Below are 12,233 nucleotides of genomic sequence, written 5' to 3'. Positions count from 1 at the left end.
TCGAACCATATACTGTTGTTAGACGACTATGGTCTATAGGCGAATGCTTTGTCTGAAATTGCCTCGAAAAAATACGTTGTAACTTATATTTAGGGTTTTATTTGTAAAAATCCTACCCTATTAAAGTTCTATAAACAGTCTCTTGAAGCACTCAGATCAGCATCAGGTTAAGCACAAGCGATTTCTTCAAGACTCTTGCACTTCGATAGGCCGTTTACGTTTTCAAAATATGTCAAGAAATTTCGAGAAACGTCTCAAAAAGCTCCTGCCATATATATGATCACTTCGCTTCCACTTCTATCTTCCACAGTTATTAAAGAAAAATAAATTTATGAAGTTGTTACACTACTTGAATTCAATACAACAGTCACTTGAAGCCCTCGGAAGCATCAACAAATCATTGCGTATCTGTCGTTCTTCCTCTATATTGTCACAATCATGACATTTACGAAGGATCAACTTCTTCAGGATTCTCGCGTTTCTAAGAAAATACCTTAAGAATAATAACAAAGCCTCATGACCACAATAGTTATGCACTTCAATCACTTTGACTTGGCATGAAAACGGTATTGGACATTCATTTGGAGGTGACTCTATTGGAAAATAACAGCAGCCATGAAGGCTCTGAAAAAAGAACATATGAACGAACAAGTGAGGAAAAATCAAGTATTAAGTTAGTTAAGTGTTGGTTAAAAAGGGTATATCTAGTCTAGTCGATACTCACCTTTTCAAAGACGACAATTTCAAGTCGTGGAGATTTGTCAAGCACTTTTGTCACGTATTTCCATGAATAATAAGACAAGTAGGAAAGGTGTAATCTTGACAAGTTATGAAAATCAGATACTTGCTCCAAATCGTCTTTCATAAGAAGACACTGTACCATGAAAGAAAATACGAAAAAGATGTTATTTTCATTTTTAATGAAAACAAATACACCCAAACTAAAATGCGGGAAACATAAATCTTATAACACGATTAAATTTTGCAAGAAATCTTATATATACCTGTACAGAATCGGATAGAAGATGTAATTCTGTGGTTTTATAGGCAATAGCTCTTAAAATATTACCGTCATCCTCGGATAAACGGTCATTTGAACAACCGTTAAAGTGTAGGTTTGCCTTGACAAGAGAGCATGAATTTTTCCGCAACGAAACAATTTTCACACCAACACTGCTATAGTATGTTAAATATGCCAAATTAGGAGCTTCAATCTCTAAAAATCCATCCCTAACATGACAATGTTTTATTCTTAGCACTTTGAGTAATCCTATAGAAATAGTTAAATGACCCCTATTGTGCAATAGACAATAATCGAGAGTTAATTCTTCGATAAATTCACAGTTAGATAACAATCTTTCTGTATTATCAAATCTGACATATTTTAGGTGAAGAACCTTGAGGCTCGGCAACCCTGATGACAGAGAAAACGTGGGAACATCCCACGGAGAACCTATCACTTTCAGTTTTACCAATGTTTTGCACATTGCAAAGACATCTGGCAACTTGTATTTATTAACCTGATAATGAAACTCCTCAACACCCTTTTGTATCGCATGTTTAACCCACGCATTCAAATGTGATTCATCAAAGCTGCCTCTACAGACTAAACTAAATTTTCTAATAGGCGACATTTGATGCAATTCCAAGACTTTATTAACAAATTTCTCAAAACTTCTTTTACTAGCATACCATGGTGCATCATCAAAAGAGAGACAATCAGTCAATGTAAAGAGGTACTGCCATCTTCTCGATAGAATACTTGTCCTCACAGCATACCATGTTGGTAGAAACGAAAGTATGAGAACGAGCAACTCATCAGGCAAATTACCTAATTTCATAGATGACGTCATAGCCTTTACAGGATCTCTACCTGAAATTATTGGAGGCAAACTTAAGGACTACCATCAGCAAAGTACCTAAGCAATAAAATTCTTTACTAAGAAGGAAAAAAAAAAAGGAGGAGAACATTGAATAATTTTAATTATGGTAAACAAGTTCTTGTACAAGACGTCTCACACAAGTAATTGTATCACACTTAATATTTCTCCAAACAACATTGAATTATTGAAATCCTACATCAAAAGTTTCGATTTTTACTTTTTCTAGTTTACACTCTCGTATACCCCCGTCCTAATTTTAAATTCTAGTTCCACCACGGCTTCTTCCTCGACAACAATCAATATCGGTTATGGGCAATCACGTAGTACCCTATTGATGAATAGTTATTGAACTACGAGTACTACGGTGAAAAAAGTCGTAAGAGAAACATTACCGTATTAAAGTACAGATTGAAACAAATTCCAGCGCAATCGAATTATAAATAGAGAGCATAAACAAATTTTTGATAAAATCCAAAGAGATTAATTTACCTTTTTATGACCTCGTTTGGAGTTCGGACTTCGGACGAATGCGATCTTAATTTAGGGGTTAATGACTGAATTTACCTAGTTTTTTTTTTTTTTTTTTTTTTATAAATAAATACTAGTTTTAAACCCGTGCAAAATTGCACGGGTATGTATTTGGGTCGGAATGAATGTTTTTTTATGAATATTTTTTTTTTGCATTCCCATTTGTAATTATGTACTTTTATTATTAATTATGTAATTCATTCCGATTATATATAATTAATTTATTTATTCTGATTTTATATAATTATTTCATAAAATTATCTCTAAGCCAGATATTGTAGCATTTTTGTATTGACAGAACATTTTTAAGAAATAAATTCTTTTGCACACCAGTGGGACCCACCAAAAACTGAATTTCCTAAAAAAAAAATCCTATCTTTATTAATTCAGTAAATGCTCCTGAATTAATAAAGATAGGATTTTTGTTATAAAAATTCTAAGTACTTGCTACCACATACTCTACGATTTTAGGAATTTAATAAGAAGCGTGCGGAAAAGAAACAAATTGGTGGTCAGTAACTAATACAGAATTCTAACGACAAGATTAGTTTAATTAAGGACAAAAAAATTTTAGGCTTAAGACATAAGACAACATATTCTAAGACGTCTTAATCTAGTGGTTAAGAGTTAGGACGGAGGCCAATGGGGGGAGGGGGGCTAGCAGGGGCCTCGTCCTCGTTGGCGTTTGAAAATTTCGAATTTTTTAGTTAAAATTTTCGAATTTTTTCGAGGTCCCCTTTTAATATTACACTTTCGCCCCCGCTGAAATTTTTCGCCCCCGCTGGCTTGAAATCCTGGCTCCGCCATGAAGATATTGTAAATAATAGGTCCCAGGTTCGAATTCAACTCCCCTCCAATGTAATGGGACTAAGTGCGCACTTCGTTAGACAAATAAAAACAACATAATTCAATATCTCATCATATATTGGTGTAATATTTTTCTTAACAATTGGTCTCCCTTGTGACGGGTTACCATTTGTGACGGATATTTTGTGAAATAAAATGGTAACAAAATGAGTTAGTGGAGAAAGGGGACCACATGAATAGTGTTGCAGAGAGAGAAAAAGTGGGTACATTGTGAGGTAAAATGGTATCCGTCTTCAGCTTGTGACGGATATGTCATGTCTTCAATGAGAATTTGTGTTTTCTTAATTGGCTCCTTATCATGTGCCTATTGGGCAAATGATAGAAAAATCGTTTAGAACCAACAAACGGTCTCTAAATTAATTGATCTTCGTGATCAATTAGCTTCGACGCCTATGTCCTCTATTAAAGAAAAAACGAATGGCATGGGTAGTAAATTCATGAAGTTGTTACACCATTGTCATCAAAGCCATGACATTTGCGAACGATCAACTTCTTCAGGACTCTCGCATTTCTAAGAAGATGCCCTAGAAGTAATAATGACGAACGCTCATGCCCACAAAGGTGATTCACTTCGTCGATCACTTTGGCATGGCATGAAAACGGTAGTAGAGATTCACTTGGAGGTGGCGCTGAAGAACGACGATCGCAGTCATGGAGGTCCTGAAAAAGAACCATATGAACGAACAAGTGAGAAAAAATCACTAATTAATTACGAGTAGTTAAGTGTTAATAACAAGGGTATATTTAATTGCTGCTACCGCGGTAAAGACGACAGTTTCAAGTTGAGGAGATTTGTCAAGCACGCTTTTCACATTTTTCCATGAATCATAAGAGAAGTAGGAAAGGTGTAATCTTGTCAGGCTAGGAAAATCAGGCACTTGCTCCATATTGCCTATCATAAAAAGACACTGTACCATGAAAGACAATATGAAAAATATGTTAATTTCATTTTCAATGAAGTCAAATACTTCATTAAAAGAAAATAAAAATGTGGGAAACAATTTTGAGCTATATCTATATACACACAAACCTCGACTGAGTTGGGTCGAAGATGTAATTCTGTGGTCTTAAAGGCAGCAGCTCTTAAGATATCACGGTGCTCCTCAAGTGAACGGTCGTCATCTGCGTGACAGTCAAAGTGTAGTTTTGCCTCGACAAGAGAGCATGAATATTTCCACAAAGGAACAATTTTCACACCAGCAATGCTATCGTATGTTAAATATGCCAAATTAGGAGCTTCAATCTCAAAGAAACCATTGTTAACATAACAATTTTTTATTATTAGCACTTTGAGTTGTCCTAAAGAAATAGTTACATGACCCCTAGTATACAATACACAATTTTTGAGAGTTAATTCTTCGAGAAATTCACAGCTTGATAACAATCTTTCTGTTGAATGATAATCACCAAATCTAACAAAATTTAGGTGAAGAATCTTAAGGCTCGGCAACCATGATGATGGAGGAATTTGGATATAACGGTACATACACAATCTCATTTCCAGTTTCACTAGCGTTTTGCACATCACAAGATCATAAGGTAACTCGCATTCATAAACCTTATATTGAAGCTCCTGAACTCCCTTTTGTATCGCATATTTAACCCACGCATTCAAATGTGATTTATCGTAGGTGGCTATACAAACTAGACTAAATTTCTTGATGGGTGATATTTGGTGCAATTCCAAGACTTTATAAACAAAATTTTCAAACCTTCTAGTACCAGCGGTATCGACTGTCGTAATTGCTCCCCGGTGTTTGAAACATGGTGCATCATCAAAAGAGAGACAATCAGAAAATGTAAAGAGGTATCGCCATCTCCTGGATATAATACTTGTTCTCACAGCATACCATGTAGGTAGAAACGAAATTATGAGAACGAGCAATTCATCTGGTAAATTACTGATGTTATTCAAACGACGCTTATTTCTTTGTCCTTCAACATCGTTACCAAGTTTCATAGATGACTCCATAGCCTTTAGAAGACTCAACCTGAAAATTATTGGAGGCAAAACTAAGGCAAAACTAAGACAAGAAGGCTTCTTACACGAGAAATTGTATCAAGCTTAATGTTCCTTAAAATTTTATATCAAAAGTTATAATTTTTTGGTTTCTAGTTTACACTATCGCACAATTTCATTGGCAACCACGTAGTACCCAATTGACTAGTTATTGCACAACAATTACCTTTTAACCACGTAGTACCCTATTGACTAGTGAATTAAATTTCAGTGATCATGCGTATCAAATAATAATTAATAACCATACACCATAATACAATTGATGCAATTTGAATTCATAATTCACACGAATCCATTCGCTGTTCATTAGGCAATTAACCGAATCCGGTAACTGAGCAATTGAGAGCATAACAAAATTTTAGGGAAAAACATCGAAAGAGATTACGGTACGTACCTTTTTGTATCGTGGATTCCTGATTTGGACTAATGCGATCTTAATTTAGGGCTAAACACTGAATTATTGTCGGAAACAAACTCCTATTATAGTGCACTTTCCAGCGTACCAAAAAAAAAATAGTGCACTTTCCAATTTATTTTTTTGATATATAATAATAGGAAATTTAATATGGAGTAATATGTTATTCCTATTTTAATGGTTAATGAAGTTGACTATGATGGTGACATATATGTAACCCTCCAAATTCCAATGTCGATATTAACCGAAAAAGTCTTAGTCCTATGGTTCGAATCCTCTCCCTTATATTATGCTGACTTTATTTGCGTCTTATTTGACAAAAAAAACGTAGCTTTAGGAATTTTTATAAGGAGATGTGGAAAATAAATAATCGGTGGTCGTAACTAATATAGAATTCTGACGACAAAATTTGAGTTTAAGACAAAAGATTGTTAGGCTTAGACAACATTTTCTAAAAATCACCATAATCAAAACTAATGAAATCAAATCCTCCATCTAAATAAATCAGTAGGTCTCATGAAAAACCGTTTTCCACTAAATTAATGGGAGACATAACAGGAAAAAAATGAAATCCAATAACTTCCTCACCCTATCATGTGAGAGGTCTCTCAATAACATTATTGAGACACCGTCTCTTAGATCATTAAAGAAAAAAAAGAAATGCCTTGGAAAATAAATTCATGAACTTGTTACGCCATTATAGTTCAATACAAGCATAGAACAGTCACTTGAAGCTCTTGGAAGCATCAACAAATCCTTGCTTAACTGCCGTGCTTTCTCCATGTCATCAAAGCCATGACATTTACGAACGATCAACTTCTTCAGGACTCTCGCATTTCTAAGAAGATGCCCTAGAAGTAATAACGATGAACCGTCATAACCACAAAAGTCATTCACTTCGATCACTTTGGCATTGCATGAAAACGGTAGTAGAGATTCGTTTTGAGGTGGTTTTGAAAATAGACAGCAGTGATAGACGCCCTGGAAAAGGAACATATAGACGAAGAAATTAATTAGAAAAAATTACTAATCAATTAGTTAAAAGTTTATAACAAGGGCATATTTAGTTGATGGTATGTACCGCTTGAAAAACGATTGTTTCAAGGTGAGGAGATTTGTCAAGCACGCTTGTCACATATTTCCATGAATCATAAGAGAAGTAGAAAGAATGTAATCTTGAAAGGCAAGGAAAATCAGGCACTTGCCCCATATGGTCTATCGTAAGAAGACACTGTACCATGAAAGACAATATAGAAAATATATTATTTTCATTTCAGCTCCAAAACTCTTATGTGGTGCGACCATTTGAGAGTTTAGGACCCGGGATAATGTCGTTATAATAAGAAGATAAAAATGTGAGGAACAAAAATCACATATATATATATACCTGTACTGAGTTGAATACAAGATGTAATTCTGTGGTTTTATAGGCAACATCTCTTAAAATATCACGGTCATCTGCAGAAGAGTATAAGTGTAATTCTGCCTTGACAAGAGAGCATGAATATTTCCACAAAGGAACAATTTTCACACCAACAATGCTATAATATGTTAAATATGCCAACTTAGGAGCTTCAATTTCAAAGAAAATATTATCAACAGAACATTTTATTATTTTTAGAACTTTGAGTTGTCCTAAAGAAATAGTTACATGACCCTTAGTAGACAATACACAATTATCGAGAGTTAATTCTTCAAGAAATTCACAGCTAGATAACAATCTTTCTGTTGAATGATAACCACTTTCTGTTGAATGATAATCATCGCCAAATCTAACAGAATTCAGGTGCAAAATCTTAAGGTTCGGCAACCATGACGATTTAGGAATCTTGATACCATGACGTTTATGCCCTATCACTGACAATTTCATCAATGTTTTGGACGTTATAAGATCATATGGTAACTCGCGTTCATCAATATCATACTGATAGTGAATCTCCTGAACTCCCTTTTGTATCGCATGCTTAACCCACGCATTCAAATGTAATTTACTATAAGTGGCTCGACGGACTAGACTAAATTTCATGATGGGTGATATTTTGTGCAATTCCAAGACTTTATAAACAAAATTTTCAAACCTTCTTCTATCACCCCGGCGTTTGAATGGTTCATCGTCAAAATAGAGACAATCAGTCAATGTAAAGAGGTATCGCCATCTCCTCGATAGAATACTTGTTCTCACAGCATACCATGTTGGTAGAAACGAAAGTATGAGAACGAGTAATTCATCTGGTAAGGTATTAATTTTATCCAAACAACGCTTATTTCTTCGGCTTTCAACACCGTTACCAAGTTTCATGGATGACTTCATCATAGCCTTTATAAGACTATCTGAAACGTAATGGTGGCAAAATTAAGGGAATGTCATGCAAATAATCAGCAAAACAACTAAGCAATAAAATTATTTGATTTTTGATTTTTGATTTTTATGATTGAAGTAAAATACCCACAAATTCAAATAACATTAATAATCTCATGTAATTTTTTGTTACATCGTTCTTAAGGAAATAAAAAGAGGTGACAGATCGGTAAAAATATTTATTTTAAATTACGCAAGTACTTGTTAGAGAAGATTACAGTATAATCTTCTCTAACAAGTGCTTGTGTAAGACGTTTAAGTTCTAACCCTAAAAACCGTATCACCCTTGATGTTCCTCCTTCTCAATGTGCAATTAAATCACTGAAATTTTATACTCCGTATTAAAAACCGTATCCGCGCCCTAATTAAAATACTCGCCCCCTTCCTCAACAATTTCATTCTTAATCACCTAATACCGCAGGAAAAATTTAACCACAAAAAGGGTAATAAGAGAAACATTACAGAATTACGATACAGGGTGAATTACATTAAATTCCAGTAAAATTAAGGGTATCGAATTTTCAATAGAGAGCATAAAAATATTTTGAAAAAAAAAATAGAAAGAAATTACGTTACCTTTTGATCCTGATTGTTGGACGAATGCAAATTTGATTTAGGGCTAAAGACTGAAATCAGAAACATATTATTTCTATTATAGTGTGCGATCACCAAATTATTTTTTGGTATTAAATAAATTTTATTATGGCAATAAACTTGGTCATGTATTTAAATAAAATACTAATTGTTAACTATTACACGGGGAATAACTACCCAAAAAATGTCCTCCCTAAGGATATGACAAATAATTTCGGTGAACTTTGTAAGACTTTTTTTTTTTTTGGGTGCGAAAGAGGGACAAAGTCCCGAAAACTAATTGTTAACTATTACACGGGGAATAACTAAACAAAACTGTCCTCCCTAAGGATATGAGCTTAGTAAACGGAGTATCTAAATCGACTAAATGTATTGCGAGAAAAGAAATCAAACTTAAAACGCTTCACTCATTAAGTTGTCTTCAATAATACTCTAAAAATAATTACCCCTCGAATCTACATCCAAGTTAATTACAAGTTTCGCTGCCCACCGACAAACTTTGATATACTTTGAGCACATGAGTACGAGGGCGGCAACCGGTAACGTAATGATGTATTTTTGACAAAACTAAGGTAAAAGGAATGGAAGGAGTGTTAATTATACTTGTCACACGTAGTGAACTCAGGCGTGTTAAAGGCCGTGTTCTGTCATGAGTGAGCGAACTAAGCTTTATTGATAGAATTCAATCCAAACCTTTAATCAAAGTACTAATTTTTTTTTTTTTTTTTTTTTTTTGTTTGGAGCACAGAACCTCAGTTTACTATAAGACGCCGGCGATTGAACTAATGATGTTAAATATTCAAGCTTTATTGGTCTCTATGCTAGAAGCCTTATTAGAACACTTAAATGACCTTTTTTTTCCAAAGAAATAAAGAGATTTACGAACAATGAACTTCTTCAGGACTCTCGCATTGATAAGAATGACAAACCCTCATGAAAATGGGATAAAACTACGGCTTCTATGTGTCTAATTTACGAACAATGAACTTCTCCATGTCATCAAAGCCAAGCGATCTTAATTTAGGGCTAAAGACTTAATTATTTCCAGAAACAAACTCCTATTATAGTCACTTTCCAATTTATTTTTTGGATATATAAAAATGGGATAAAACTACGGCTTCTATGTGTCTAATTTACATGCGGGAGCGGGGATTAGACATATTTAGGAAGAGTTATCGTTACTCGGAAGAGATCGTTAATATGCTAGAGGCGTAGTAGCCTCACTTTAATAACAACTAGTTTGGATGCCCGTGCGTTGCAACGGGGTAATTAACTTAGTAAACGAAAATTAGTTATAAGGTCTTAATATTTACATATTATGTCTTATCATTTATATAGATAGATCAAAAGTCAAAACATCTTATTTAAGAGACGCAAAAGATGTTAGGTTGATAACTAAGTTCCAAGGATGCCTCATATTTATAATCATAAGACCACTACATCTTATGTTAATCTTTCAATGTGGGACAATTCTATTATTTTTATATAATCCTACATTATTTTTCAATGTGGACATATAACATACTAAGAAATACACAATTTTATATATATACAAATTATATGAAATTTATACGCTAATGTTATCATTTTTACCACAAATCAAATTATGTTATTTTCATAATTTTCTTAACGATATTTTTTTGCCAAATGAAATGTAAAATTTTTTATATAAAAATTAGAAACATCACTTGAATATAATATAGGAAATATATATTATAATAATTAAAAGACTCTCTACTTTATTTTTTACATCAAAAAATATTATTTATGATACTTTCCTAAATTAATTTTTAAGATCACCTCACCTTATGATAATTTTCTGATGTGGGATAGTTCAAAAATTTATATGTAGTATATTTACCACACCTGCATTATTTTTCAATGTGGGACAAATAACACACACAAAAGTACACCATCTTTTTTGCACCTATTTCGATATCCAACCCGATTTAATAATGAGAAAATACTATACTATTTATTTATATTCGTACGTTCTTTTCCATTTTTTGTCACAATTAAAATATGTACAAATGACATGATTTAAATTACATTTTTTTTTCCTAACACGACTTTTAAGATTAATTGAGGAGCAATAAAATGTATAAACAAATGCAATTTTTTTTTCTTGTGCGATTATTATTAATGGTTAAAAATTATGATGTGTTATAGTTACTCAAATGTAATGAGGCATAATATTACCTATATTTGAAAGGTAAAAAGATTTAATTATACTATTTATCAAAGTAAAAAAGCTCATTATTGATTTGTTTGTGGATTCAAAATCTTTTTATGCCGCACTTGATTGTGTTATAATTCTTAAATTTTCTATTTTAGTGCAGAGATTACCATTATATGACACATTAATAACCAATTTATGTATATTTAGGACCCATTTTATTTTTTTATTATGATTTTATCTTAAGTAAAGTTATTATATTATCGATTGTCTTAAAATAAACATTATAATATCACAAATATAGTAATATATAATCGCTTTTATAAATATTTACGTGATTAATGCTTGTATGATATTGTTGTAACTAAGGTTTGTCATTAATACAAACTCCTATAAGAACTCTCTAAGATAATTTGTAAGCGATTCAAAAGATTTTGAGTTGATACCCCTAAGTTTCAAATATGACTCATATTTATAATCATGTGATACCTCACCTCATGATAATCTTCTAATGTGGGACAATTCAACTATTTATATGTAGTATATTTACCACATCTACATTATTTTTCAATGTGGGACAAACAAACTAATGTGGGACAATTCAACTATTTATATGTAGTATAATTACCACATCTACATTATTTTTCAATGTGGGACAAACAAATATGTGCAAATAATATGATACTATGTTCTAATGCTAGCATTTATTTACCACGAGTTTAATTATATATTTTTTCAAAAAAAAAATAAAATTATGTTACTTTTTTGCTAAATGAGATGTATAAGTTTTTATACAAAAATTATAAACATCACTTTGACATAATATAAAACATATATATATCTTATCGTGGAGTTAATGATATTAAACTCTTAAGAGCTCTCCAAGACAATGCTTAAGAGACTCAGAAGGTTTTGGGTTGGTCTTTAGGTTCTAAGGATGCCTTCGATTTATAATCATATGATCACTCACCTTATGCTAAACTTTCGATGTGGGACAATTCAATTATTTATACGTAATATATTCACCACACCAACATATTTTTCAATGTGGGACAAATAACATACTTAGAAATAGACCATCTGTTTCGCACATAATTCAACATCTAACCCGGGTTAATAATAATGAGCAAATACTATACTCCCTCAATTCAAGACCAAATACAACATTCCTTTTTTACACTATTCATGAACGAATAGAATCTTTACGATTTTTTGCAATATGTAAGACAAAATATGGTCATGTGGGATCTTATTTGATTCACCTATAAAGTACAATGAGAATATCAAATTTTTAAATTTTTTATAATGTAAACTTAAAAGATATTTACGTTGTAATTTTATTTACGTTGTAATTTGTGTCTTGGCAAGTGTGTAAATGAAAATGTTGTATT

General features: G+C 32.5%; 3 protein-coding genes across 4 annotated transcripts; all 3 read right to left on the bottom strand.

Annotated features, from left to right (window-relative positions):
• Positions 1-289: 289 nt before the first annotated feature.
• On the bottom strand, positions 290-2,438 carry LOC141595878 (F-box protein At4g22280-like). Its single transcript, XM_074415826.1, has 4 exons — positions 2,373-2,438; positions 1,005-1,873; positions 725-874; positions 290-624 (listed from the first exon to the last, which is right to left on the bottom strand). The coding sequence occupies exons 2-4, from the start codon at positions 1,851-1,853 to the stop codon at positions 346-348; spliced, it is 1,278 nt and encodes a 425-aa protein (XP_074271927.1). The 5' UTR covers positions 1,854-1,873; positions 2,373-2,438; the 3' UTR covers positions 290-345.
• Positions 2,439-3,384: 946 nt separating this feature from the next.
• Positions 3,385-5,777, bottom strand: LOC141595877 (F-box protein At4g22280-like). The gene is made up of 4 exons (XM_074415825.1): positions 5,693-5,777; positions 4,309-5,269; positions 4,037-4,186; positions 3,385-3,938 (listed from the first exon to the last, which is right to left on the bottom strand). Exons 2-4 carry the CDS (start codon positions 5,248-5,250, stop codon positions 3,714-3,716), a joined length of 1,317 nt encoding a protein of 438 aa, XP_074271926.1. The 5' UTR covers positions 5,251-5,269; positions 5,693-5,777; the 3' UTR covers positions 3,385-3,713.
• Positions 5,778-6,233: 456 nt separating this feature from the next.
• Positions 6,234-8,693, bottom strand: LOC141595876 (putative F-box protein At3g44060). 2 transcript variants are annotated; one of them, XM_074415824.1, is made up of 5 exons: positions 8,649-8,693; positions 7,792-8,044; positions 7,101-7,171; positions 6,795-6,944; positions 6,234-6,694 (listed from the first exon to the last, which is right to left on the bottom strand). In XM_074415824.1, exons 2-5 carry the CDS (start codon positions 7,823-7,825, stop codon positions 6,392-6,394), a joined length of 558 nt encoding a protein of 185 aa, XP_074271925.1. In that variant the 5' UTR covers positions 7,826-8,044; positions 8,649-8,693; the 3' UTR covers positions 6,234-6,391. The 2 variants fall into 2 exon arrangements, with proteins under 2 accessions (XP_074271925.1, XP_074271924.1); XM_074415823.1 differs by lacking the exon at positions 8,649-8,693 and having other exon boundaries at positions 7,101-8,022.
• Positions 8,694-12,233: the final 3,540 nt, after the last annotated feature.

Source organism: Silene latifolia, chromosome 8 (assembly GCF_048544455.1).
Source record: "Silene latifolia isolate original U9 population chromosome 8, ASM4854445v1, whole genome shotgun sequence".
Lineage (NCBI taxonomy): Eukaryota > Viridiplantae > Streptophyta > Magnoliopsida > Caryophyllales > Caryophyllaceae > Silene > Silene latifolia.
This window is presented reverse-complemented; position numbering and strand designations above follow the sequence as displayed.